Below are 13,181 nucleotides of genomic sequence, written 5' to 3'. Positions count from 1 at the left end.
AATTTTATTTTTTAATTAATTGACAAATTGAAAAAATTTAAATAAAAATTAAATGAAAACTTTAAACTTAAATACTAAATTACAAAAAAACATTACGGACTAACTGAATTTTGGATGCAATTAATTTCGTTAGACATTCTACAAATTCGACTTGTCTCCGTTTTGTTATGTTTATTTAGTATTTTTTTTAAGTTTTCATTTAATTTTTATTTAAATTTGTTAAGTTTAGAATGAAAACGAAACTAATTTTATTTTTTTAATTAATTGACAAATTGAACAAATCTAAATAAAAGTTAAATGAAAACTTAAACTAAAATACTAAATTACAACAAAAACATTATGGACTAATTGGATTTTGGATGCAATTAATTTCGTTAGACATTTTACAAATTCGACTTATTTTCGTTTTGTTAGGTTTAAAATAAACTTAAATTTAAATACTAACACAAAATAAAGCCTAAAATACCAAATTACAAATAAAGTACTAAATTTTATTGAAAACTTTTAAACTTTGTAGTATTCAAGTTTTTAGTTAATTAAAAAAGCTTTAATTGTTGTTTAACAACTTATTAACTAAAACTATAAGAAAGACAAGAAATATGTCCTCGAAACAAAAAAAAAGATTATTTATATAAATTATATATATTTTTCTCTCTGCTAACGTGGCAAGGGAGATTCAAAAGACGATTCAGGGTTTTTTCGTGACGGCCACGGATGCCGCCGTCGGGGTCTTCTATGGAGGACACTGGGGTTGCTCTAGGGTCAGAAAGTGGGTCTGATGTTCATGTAGAGGTGGCCAAGCGAGGTTCCGCATGCGGGATCTAAGCAGGTCACTGGGTCAGAAGGGTTGGTGAAGAAGGGTGATGCTCCGGGTAAGAAGTCGTTTATTACGGTGGCTAAAAAACATGTGTTTACGAAACAGAAGTTTGTGGTAGAGAAGGTAGATGGACAGGAGAGGGTTATTGTGCCTAAGGAGATTTTAACGGGGTCGAAGCCTCTATGGGAAGATCTCTTAATTGGGAAATTTCTCAATGAGAAAGCTGCTTATGTTGGAAAAGTTCATATGATTCTTAATAAGATTTGGAGGTTAGGGGATAAGTCCACAATGATTGACGTTATCGTCGTCAATAACACTACACTCAAGTTTCGTGTCAAAGACGAAACAATGCGGTGTACGGTTTTGAATAGGGGTATGTGAAAGATCATGGGAATTCCGATGCTTGTCAGTAAATGGTCACCGTTTGCAGAGGAAGTGCAGCCGGCTATGACATCCATTCAACTATGGGTCACATTAAACGATGTTCCCCCAACAATGTTTACGGACAAGGGATTGGAGTTCTTAGCAAGTGGTGTGGGGAAGCCAGTTCGTTTCCACCCAAAAACTGAAGCATGTGACTGTTTTGGTGAAGCTCGAATCCTTGTTGAAGCTGATCTCACTAAGGATTTACCACGTGAATTTGTCATTCGAGGTGAAGAAGATGGAGAGTTGGATGCGGTAATACGCTATTCGTACCCTTGGCTTCCACCAAGATGCACTGGATGTAACAAATGGGGACATTTACGAGACTCTTGTCTTACGGCGAGTAGTTTGTCGGCTCTGGTGGAGAAAGACATATCGGACACCCTGGAGAAGGAGGACAAGGTTTTAGAGGTAGCATAAACTGTTGTAGTAGGGGAATGTACACCTAGGGAAACTAATGTTTCGGCTGTTGTGGGTTTGGTAGCGACTTCACCGGGGACTGCGGATGGTTGGAGCACCCCTCAGAAGACGAGTCGTAGCCCTAGTAAGGGAACCTACCCTTCTCCGGCTAAGGCTTCATCACTATCGAATTCCTACTCTGTTTTGAGTGGACATGAGGACATGGACGATGGGGACGTGGTGATCTCAGACGAGGTCGTGACGCCTCCAGTAGAGATTACAAAGGAGGTTGCTCCTCAAGGATGTTTAGTGGTGGAGACTTCAACCTCACTGGCTGATACATCGACGAAATAACCCCCTATGCGTCCATATCTCCCCCGAGGTTCTAAAACAACTCATAAAACGATCATGGAGGGAAATAAGATGAAGTTTGGGTGTTTGATAGAAACACGAGTACGAGAGAGGAAGGTCTCATTGGTGGCATCAAAAGTTTTTAATGAATGGTCGGTTTTAACAAATTACGAGCACAATCGTCGGGGTCGAATTTGGCTAGTGTGGGGACCTGATGTCCTTCTCACTCCGTTTTACAAAAGTGCACATATGATAACTTGTTCAATCAAATTGCCTGATCAGGATGAGGAATTTTTTTGTTCTTTTATCTATGGTTATAACACGGCAACAGAGAGGAGGGAGTTGTGGTCGGAGCTTCGTGATCATGCAGATAGCCCGCTTATTGGTAATAGGTCGTGGATGATAATGGGGGATTTTAACGAAACTTTGGATTTGTCGGAGCATTCTCATCTTGATGGTCAGCCTGTGGTCACGACTGGTATGAGGGACTTTCAAGGTATTGTGAACTATTGCTCTTTCTCCGATTTAGCAGCTCATGGCCCTTTGTTTACTTGGAGTAACAAGAGGGAGACCGATCTCATTTCCAAGAAATTGGACAGAGTAATGGTGAATGCTCTTTGGTTGCACTCTTTTCCGACATCCTATAGTGCTTTCGAGGCAGGGGGTTGCTCGGATCATATGAGGTGTCAGATAGAACTAACGGCAGGTGGGGGAACTACATGTCCTCCTTGGAAACCTTTTAAGTTTGTAAATGCTATCACGAGTCTCTCTGACTTCAAACCGTTTGTCCGTGAAGCTTGGCAAACAACTGAACCTTTGCACATGTCCACATCCACGCTACATAGGTTTTCTAAGAAGTTGAAAGCATTGAAACCCGGACTGCGGCAATTCGCTAGGAACATAATGGGTGACTTGATTAAGAAATCAAAGGAGGCTTATGAGGATTTATGTAAGAAGCAGGAGCTGACACTTTTGTGCCCTTCGCCTAAAGCGATGGATGCGGAGAACAAAGCCTATGAGCGGTGGGAGCATGTGGCTAGTTTGGAGGAGAAATACCTTAAGCAGAGATCAAAGCTGCACTGGTTGCAGGTTGGGGATAAGAACAACAAAACATTCCACAGGGCTGTGCTTAAACGTGCGGCGAAGAACTCTATCAGGGAGATTCGGAGATCCGACGGCTCTATCTGTAAGGATCCGGAAGACATTAAATTAGAAGCAGAGAGGTTTTTTAGGGAGTTCCTGCAGTTGGTGCCGGATGATTATGAGGAGGTTTCAATCGATGTCTTACAAGGTTTGATGTTGTATCGCTGCTCTGAACAGGACAAAACTATTTTGACTTGACCTGTATCAGCAGAAGAGATTCAGAAGGTTTTGTTTGCAATGCCAAATGATAAATCACCTGGTCTGGACGGGTATACTTCAGAATTTTATAAAGTAGCTTGGGACTATGTGGGTCATGAGTTTGTTTTGGCGGTGCAGTCGTTTTTTGTCAAAGGTTTCCTGCCCAAGAGAGTTAATTCAACAATTTTAGCATTGATTCCAAAGAAGTCGGAGGCTAGAGAGATGAAGGATTACTGGCCAATATCCTGCTGCAATGTTCTGTACAAGGTTATTTCGAAAATAATAGCAAACCGGTTGAAATCAGTGTTGCCAAAGTTCATAGCCGGGAATCAGTCTGCTTTTGACAAGAACAGACTCCTAATTGAGAATGTTTTACTTGCTACGGAATTGGTCAAGGATTATCACAAGGATACAATATCTAATTGATGTGCTATTAAGATTGATATCTCAAAAGCCTTCGACTCTGTTCAATGGGGATTTTTGCAAAACACACTGATGGCGATGAAGTTTCCTCCTGTTTTTGTCAAATGGATCATGCTCTGTATAACCACTCCTTCCTTCTCTGTCCAAGTAAACGTGGATTACGGCATGGATGCTCTCTCTCTCCCTACTTGTTTCTTGTTGTTATGGATGTTTTATCAAAAATGTTGGATCAAGCGGCGGTCTCACAACAGTTTGCCTATCACCCACGCTGAAAGATCATTGGCTTAACCCATCTCAGTTTTGCTGATGATCTACTCGTGTTCTCTGATGGTAGTGTTCGCTCCATAGAGGGAGTCCAGGTTTTTGAGAAGTTTGCAAAGAGATCTGGTCTGCGTATAAGTATGGAAAAAACAACAGTTTACCTTGCGGGAGTCTCCCCCGAGTTTCAACAAGAAATAATGGATCGATTCTCTTTTGCAGTCGGTACACTGCCGGTTCGATACTTAGGACTCCCTCTAGTCACTAAGCGTCTCTCTGCAGCGGATTACCTCCCCCTTATTGAGCATGTCAAACAAATAATTGGATCCTGGTCAGCACGTTTCCTCTCGTATGCCAGTCGACTCAACTTAATCAGTTCTGTTCTTTGGAGTATTTGTAACTTCTGGTTAGCTGCTTACCGCCTACCCCGAGAGTGCATTCGAACTGTGGAGAAGATTTGTTCAGCGTATCTTTGGTCTGGACCAGAGCTTAACACAAACAAAGCTAAGGTCTCTTGGGAGGACGTATGTAAACCAAAGACTGAAGGGGGTTTAGGTTTGCGGTCTCTGCAAGAAGCTAATGATGTCAGCTGTTTGAAGCTAATTTGGCGTATTGTCTCTTGTGAGGATTCATTGTGGGTTATATGGGTGAAACAAACTCTTCTCAAGAATTCATCTCTCTGGTCAGTTGAGGCAACGCAGCTGGGCTCGTGGATGTGGAAAAAAATCTTGAAGTTTCGGGATGTTGCGCAACCTCTCACTAGGACTAAGGTCAATGATGGCCGGAGGACTTCATTCTGGTTTGATAACTGGTCTAGTTTGGGTTGTCTTATGCCTCTAGTTGGTTCGAGGGGAATCATTGATATGGGTATCGGTCAACATGCCACAGTTGTTGAGGCTTGGGACCGTCGTCGGAGACGTCATCGCACAGCCCAACTCACCTCCATAGAGGATGTGTTGCATACGCAATGACTTAACCGCAACTCAGAGATGGATAAAGTTTTATGGAAAGGGAAGAATGATGAGTACAAAGTTGTTTTCTCTACCCGAGATACCTGGCATAACCTCCGTCACGCCTCTGCTGTAGTCGACTGGAGTAGAGGGGTATGGTTCACACATGCCACTCCGAAATTTTCATTCTGTGTTTGGCTAGCAATGCAAAATAGACTGTCCACAGGCGATCGAATGATGCAATGGAACAGTGGAGCGGATACCACTTGTGTTCTCTGTCACAACGCTCTTGAAACGAGAGACCATCTCTTTTTCTCTTGCGAATTTGCTACTGGGCTTTGGCACAACTTAGCCACTCGTATTTACTCCACTCGGTACTCCACGGATTGGCACACTGTTGTTCAAGCTGCTTCTTCGACTTGGCCCCATCGAACAACCGGGTTTCTCGCCCGCTACGTTTTGCAGATCTGCGTATATTCCCTTTGGCGGGAACGGAATGACCGTCGCCATGAAGCTCCTCCCACCCCACAAACTCAACTTATTCAACGGATTGATAGACAAATTCGTAACCAGCTGCTCGCAATCCAGCTTACAGGTGATGCCCGGTATGAAGACGGACTGGGCATTTGGTTAGCATCACGTTTTTAATTTCTCTGTTTTTTCTACCAAATCAGTTGTCTTTGTTTATTAACAAACAAGTTTAATTTCTGTTGCACACGATGTAAAAACGTATTTTCTTTTTTTGAATCTAATTTAATATATTTTCAAAAAAAAAAGAAAGAAGAAAAGGGCGTGGATATACAAAGGAAGAAATAAAAGAAATGAGGTAGGTCTTAGAATAGTTTGGGCTTTCGATTTAAAAAGGCTTGGATGGATAGGCCTATTAAAAGAACCCGGATCCGAAATAGCCAGAGCGGGTAAAGAGATTCGGATATTTGCATTTTGAATTGAAAACTCCGCGCTCTCGCCTCTCCTCTATTTTCCTATCTTTGTTCTTTTGTCTTCTCCTCTAATTTCAAAAGAGCCGTTAGAGAGAGAAAGAGAGACGAGTCGAATCTGAGCAAATCGGAGATGGCTACGAACATTGGGATGATGGATTCTGCTTATTTCGTTGGTAATCTTGCTTGGATTAACTCCACTCTCCAAAGTCGAAGAAGAGGTAATTAAACCAATCTATTGAGTCATCTCGTTTTGTAATTTGGAATCGGAGGATCTCGGTTTGTGTTAATTTGTTTTGCAGAGCTTGAGACAAAGAGGATCTAGCTGGAGATATTCAAAGAGAATCACAGAAAAGCTAATAATCGTACGTGCACCATACCAAGATTCTACAAAAGGCATATATATCGTTTAACATTGCTATTTTATGCTCTTGAATCCTGAATATGAATTTCCTATCATTAGAATCATGACACACCTTAAAATATAGAAGTTAAATAAGACTTCTCTCCGTTAGTCACATCTTATATTGTCAAGGTTAGTTAGTTATTTGGTTTGGGTGTCGATTTGTTTTTGTTGATAGAAGTCTTCTTGAAGAGTTTGATTTTGTGATTTTTGCAGCTTTAGAGGGAAAAGACTCAGGTGGTGGCAAATGAAGCCGANGGTAAAGAGATTCGGATATTTGCATTTTGAATTGAAAACTCCGCGCTCTCGCCTCTCCTCTATTTTCCTATCTTTGTTCTTTTGTCTTCTCCTCTAATTTCAAAAGAGCCGTTAGAGAGAGAAAGAGAGACGAGTCGAATCTGAGCAAATCGGAGATGGCTACGAACATTGGGATGATGGATTCTGCTTATTTCGTTGGTAATCTTGCTTGGATTAACTCCACTCTCCAAAGTCGAAGAAGAGGTAATTAAACCAATCTATTGAGTCATCTCGTTTTGTAATTTGGAATCGGAGGATCTCGGTTTGTGTTAATTTGTTTTGCAGAGCTTGAGACAAAGAGGATCTAGCTGGAGATATTCAAAGAGAATCACAGAAAAGCTAATAATCGTACGTGCACCATACCAAGATTCTACAAAAGGCATATATATCGTTTAACATTGCTATTTTATGCTCTTGAATCCTGAATATGAATTTCCTATCATTAGAATCATGACACACCTTAAAATATAGAAGTTAAATAAGACTTCTCTCCGTTAGTCACATCTTATATTGTCAAGGTTAGTTAGTTATTTGGTTTGGGTGTCGATTTGTTTTTGTTGATAGAAGTCTTCTTGAAGAGTTTGATTTTGTGATTTTTGCAGCTTTAGAGGGAAAAGACTCAGGTGGTGGCAAATGAAGCCGATACATTATTCTTCTCCAGTTTGAACGTCCCAAAGACTATAGGCGGGAAGGCATCATCATCCCAGCCCAAGTGTACTCCAGTTTCAAACGAAGAGATGGGAGCCATTTTGATTAGTACTTACTTACGTCATGGACATATATGAATAACACTTTGATTAAGTCTTGCACATTTTCACGGTTTATGTTTCATTGCAACATTTCGTATTTACTGAGGTTATGATGGATGGTGTGTAACCAACTACTAAGTTTATGGATTAAAAAAACGAGATTCGAGTTTCTTTCTGCATTATGTGATATAGTATTGTGCTGTTTCTAACTTACTTCTCCCATCTGCAAATCTTCACAATTGGGAGGCTGCCTCTGATCTTGAACATGACTTTGTTTCTTATAATCTGACTGTGTGATGATTAGTTGATTGGATTCTTAATGATGAAGTTTTTCTACCTACGATAAAATCATTAAGGTTTGAGACAGATCTTAGGTACAACACAAACGGACAAGCTTTTTGCGTATCTGTGTTCCAGTAGAGACTCTCGAGTCAACCACCTTATTTACTACCTCTATTGTGTTAATAAATAATTATTCTAAACTTCACCCGAGATAATCAAGTCGTTTTATTTGTTTGTTGGTATTGATTTGGATACTTGAATAATCAAAATTAAATGTTCACGGGCCTTTAAAAGAATTTACACACACATTTGATTGTTTTACTAATTTCGTATATATGGGAATCAAAGATATTAGGAGTACTCAGCCTTTAAATACGGGTACTCAGAAAAAGAGACACCGGATAAAAATTGATTAAAAAAAAAAATGCAATATATAGTTCCAAAAAAACAAAAACCATTAATCTATCCGGTCAAGATTATACAGATAGAATAGGAAGTTTCACTACAAAAATAAGCAAAGGTTACGAGATAATATCATTAATATCAAAATATTTTATTTTTAGCTATTTTGGACTATTTAATTTTGAAATTAATATTAACAAAAAAAAATCACATTTAATGAGAATTTTTCATATTTAGTAGTTAAAGAAAGAAATATTAATTTGTATTTAAACCAAATTAAAATTCTTACAACTTATTTTTCTGTATATTATGGAAATCAAAGAGATATTACGGGTACTCAACCCTTAAATACGGATACTCATAAAAAGGGACACCGGATAAAAATAGAGAAAAAAGAAATATATATAATATACAGTTCCAAAAATGTAAAAAAGAAAGTCCTTAACATACCACAATTTTAGTTTTTTCAAAAATACCACTTTTAATTATTTTTTTCAAAAATATCACGAAAGACATGAAATCAGTTATTTTCAAAAGAGTACTTTGAAATTTTGGATATTTTTGAAAACAGTTAAATAGTTTTTTTTTTGGATAATTTCAACTAACTAAATAAAAAGTAAGTATTCAACGAGATATTTGTGGTGAAAGAGATTATGGTAAAGGTAAGGAATATTTGCTACCTAAGCAGTTATGATTATTAAGAAAATCATTTTATGCAGTAGTAAAAGTACCATCTCTATATTTATAGAACACAATCTCTATTTTAGAATCATTATTTAAAAATTTTAGGAAACTTTTTTTTAATAACATGTAAATGATGTTATTCATATAAAAGAAAATATGATCTTATAGAAAAGAACGTGTAACAAATGGGAACGAGTAATTTAAACAATAAAAGTAATTATTTAAACTATTTCTAATCAAAAAATAAGATGAGATCATAAAATTTAGATAATTTAATTTAATTGGAACTTTCAAATATAAAAAATAGATAAGATACAAGAACATGTTGTATGCCGAGATAGTACTTAGAAGACATTAAAAAGTCTCAGCGGTACATCACGTGACAAAATCATTTAACAAGTAACGGAGAATTCAAGTATACTGTTTCATTTTCTTACCCAATCTCTATTAAAAATATCGTTTAACGAGTAATCATTTAAAAGATGGAATGGGACGGTACATAGAATAAGACGGAATTGGACGGTACGGATGAGAAGGGAGGATACGTATTTTCCGTTCTAAAGTAGATACGTCTAGATTATATACGCACAATAATCTAAACTGAAATATGATATTTGAATTTAATATTTTATATAAAAAGTATTTTGCCCGTGCTACTACCTAGTTATTATTTAAAATAAAAACATGAGTCATCTGACACTACAAGTTTCGTTCACATCAATTACAAATTACAATGTATTCTTATGAAAATAAAACGGAAACGATGATTATGAACAAGTGTATTCTTACGTCTCTCAGCGTAATGCATACGTGTTATTTACATCCTAATTGTTACTCGAAATTATTGATTACAGTTCATTCACTACTGGAAAATCGTGTTATTTTTCCTACTGTCTCATTCTCATTCATCCCTACTTTCTTTTTCTCAATTTCGCTGATCCCACCGAACAATTTAACAAGGTTTTATAAAAAAATTAAAATTAAACATAGATAGAGTAATAAGATACATGGACTTAACACTATCACCTTACCGAGAATAATATTACAATCTTAATCCCAATTTTATATTGTTGTGTGTATCAATTAAAACACTATACAACGCAATCACCATAAGACCCTTCATCAAGAAACATCCTAGCGATCCTCCCGTTGGCACCACACGGCCAAAACCCGCCTGGCCGATGTTCATCTCCGGTGCCGTACATAACCCTGAGGATCTCTTGCGGTGTCCGGTCATAAGAGAGAGAGTAAGCATTGGCGGAGAGGATGTTGCTAGTGGTGCGATTCTCCGCACCTAGCCACAGCGGCACGCACAAGCCTTCGTCCTTGATCCCGCACATACCAAGTTCGTTACGGAGGATAGATATCACGTTGGTCAGCTCAGCCACCGTGACTCCGCCGTATTCCTCCACCGTCTCGTACTGTCTCTCATAGAGGAGCTTCCTTAACACTCCGTCTTGACCCGATTCTACCCCCAATAGTCCCGCCACAAGCTGTATATATAAATAATAACGATTACTAGCTATTATTGCTATAGCGTAATTATTATATATGAATTTAATTTATAGACTTTTTGCTATGTACTAGCAAATTTATTCAACTCACTTGTAATCAAAGTGTAACCGATAACGTCGTGCATATAATACATGTATAATTTAGTATATACATGTGCTTGAAAAAAACATGTATATATACAAACATGTAGATTATAATACTTAAACATAGTTGATTACCCGTTTGATATTGAAGTATACAAGGTAAGGGATGGTTCCGACGTAACCGGTAAGGCCAACATAAGGGATATAGTATGAAGCTAAGAGATAGTTGAGTGTGTTGGCATAAGGATCAAACCGCGGGTTAGATCTCCGTCCAACCGCTCTGTCCATAAACTCTGCAAAATTCTCTCTCGTCAGATTCAGCAACGGACGTGGAATTCCTCCCGTCATATCCGCAATCGCCCTTCATAAATACCAACAAACTTATTTTAAATTTTAATGATCTCATGATGCATAACAATCAAGGAAGTTCGAATTTGATCGTGATTTACCTAAGATGGCCGATTTCTTGATAACCAAACTCCTCGATGATTCGATTAGTTATAGGATCAAGATTTGCTTTCTTTACCCCTACCGGGGGTGGTCCTCCTTGAGCAAGCGTCGCATTGAACACATCGAGTCCTTTTCCTGTAGAGCCTCTTAAGAAGAACTCGGCCTCTGTGAACTCCAAATTCATTGCGAAATGGACTTGATCAACATCGCTTGCTGATATATTCCCCGAGCAGCTAAGATAGCTGGAGTTAACCAGACCTGCGTCTATTGCAATAAGCAAGAATAGAACTAGAGAGGGATTTAACATATTTTTTCCTTTTCTTGAAATTTATTTAATAATTATGTTGGTTAGAAACTTAAATTGAATTGTTTAGGACCCCGACGTGAACACTAAGTTCATTTTTGTTAATACGTGAGTACTAAGTTAATAGCTTATTTTGGTATCAATGGCATATTAATGGCAAGTTTTTCGAAATCGCTAACTACCATATATAACATTTGTCATTGCGTGAGATAATTAGCATGATTTGCCTGAATGGAAATATATGTTATTATCACACGTTAATACATAGATCCACTTGTTACATTATAGTTATGTACCCTCAACCGATCCAAGTAGGTGAATGGAAGATATGGTTAAAAAAGAAAAAGACGTGGTAACTTAATATGGTGGTTTGTGACTTAATGAAGATATGAATACCTAAAATTAAAATGTTGAGATAGTTAAAAAAAAAAAAAAAAAAGTAGAGATCGTTGCATGGTCAAGGAAATTACAAGTTTACAACCGTTGGTCAAGAAAGTAAAATGAAGAGCGTGGTCATTTGTAAGTTGTAACAACCGATTTACGAATCTAACTAGCTCAAATTAGAAATTATATATAGTTTTTATCACCTATTATTCTTCTAATCTTCTTTCTTGATTGTCGTATTTTCGAACAAAGCGTTCACAAAGATCACTGCGTGTCTGATGGTCGTGGGCCTTACTTTAGAACCGAGTTAAGTTTAGCCAATGAAGGCCCAATATATGAAAATACAGGAATCAAATAAGTATATTTGACAGTTTGGTTAAGAAAGCGCATCTGGTGTAGTGGTATCATAGTACCCTCCCACGGTACTGACCAGGGTTCGATTCCCTGGATGCGCATATATTTTTCTTTTTCTTCACATTGACACATTCACTAATAAATTTTGGTATGAATTATTCTATTTTGACGTGGCAGCTCATTTTATGGAAATGTCCAACTGGTCTAGTCTCTGTCTTGGCCAAACCTTTAGTACAAGAATGAAACAAGACGTAACCATTACAACTCCACCCACTCCTCTCTTTCAGTTTAGTACATATGTATCATAGTATTAGAAACAAAATATTCTCCAAATGTAAAATTTAACTAAAGTTAGCATATCTTTTTTGTTCAGCAAAACACAATGAATTTAGGTTGAACCGAATGGGGGAAACGAATCTTAATTTACCAATTAAATTGTTTTCAAAAATCCATTTTTAACATTTAGGGCTGGCTCTGGCTGGCTGGCAAATGTAGGTCGGTCACATCACAAGAACAAGAACTATATCACTATGGGATATGGTCTTCTTTCACATAGATCGCTTTTTTTTTACGAGTGGAAGAAGGAATAGAAAAGATTGGTCACTCGTTTACTTAATCGTCTGTCTCTAATTACTAAGTCTCCACAAAATATTTCGACGAAAAGTGGGAAAGAAGTATAGATCGTTGCATGGTCAAGGAAATTACAACCGTTGGTCAAGAAAGTAAAATGAAGAGCGTGGTCATTCGTAAGTTGTAACAACCGATTTACGAATCTAACTAGCTCAAATTAAAAATTAGATATATAGTTTTTATCACTTATTATTCTTCTAATCTTCTTTCTTTGGTTGTATTTTCGAACAAAGCGTTCACAAAGGTCACTGCGTGTCCGATGGTCGTGGGCCTTATTTTAGAACGGAGTTAAGTTTAGCCAATGAAGGCCCAATGTATGAAAACAAAGAGGTGAAATACCTATATATGAAAGCTTGTTCAAGAAAGCGCATCTGGTGTAGTGGTATCATAGTACCCTCCCACGGTACTGACCAGGGTTCGATTCCCTGGATGAGCAAATATTTTTTTTTTCTTCACATTGAAAATCACTAATAAATTTTGGTATGAATTATTATATTTTGACGTGGCAACTCATTTTATGGAAATGTCCAACTGGTCTAGTCTTTTGTCTTAGCCAAACCTTTAGTACAAAAATGAAACAAGACGTAACCATTAAGACTCCACCCACTCTTCTCTTTCAGTTTAGTACATACATATCATGGTCTTAGAAACAAAATATTCTCCAAATGTAAAATTTAACTAAAGTTAGCATATTTTATTTGTTCAGCAAAACACAATGAATTTAGCTTGAACCGAATGGGGGAA

General features: G+C 37.6%; 1 protein-coding gene and 2 non-coding genes across 3 annotated transcripts; 2 read left to right on the top strand and 1 right to left on the bottom strand.

Annotated features, from left to right (window-relative positions):
* LOC104699612 (desiccation-related protein PCC13-62-like) lies at positions 9,677-11,121 on the bottom strand. Its single transcript, XM_010414949.1, has 3 exons — positions 10,765-11,121; positions 10,451-10,676; positions 9,677-10,210 (listed from the first exon to the last, which is right to left on the bottom strand). The coding sequence occupies exons 1-3, from the start codon at positions 11,070-11,072 to the stop codon at positions 9,809-9,811; spliced, it is 936 nt and encodes a 311-aa protein (XP_010413251.1). The 5' UTR covers positions 11,073-11,121; the 3' UTR covers positions 9,677-9,808.
* TRNAG-CCC lies at positions 11,838-11,908 on the top strand. Its single transcript has one exon. It is a non-coding gene; the product is annotated as a tRNA-Gly (tRNA).
* TRNAG-CCC lies at positions 12,803-12,873 on the top strand. The gene has a single exon. It is a non-coding gene; the product is annotated as a tRNA-Gly (tRNA).

The sequence above is a fragment of the Camelina sativa genome, chromosome 7 (genome assembly GCF_000633955.1).
Source record: "Camelina sativa cultivar DH55 chromosome 7, Cs, whole genome shotgun sequence".
Lineage (NCBI taxonomy): Eukaryota > Viridiplantae > Streptophyta > Magnoliopsida > Brassicales > Brassicaceae > Camelina > Camelina sativa.
The sequence above is the reverse complement of the archived record's forward strand: the minus strand, read 5'-3'. Positions and strand labels throughout refer to the sequence as shown.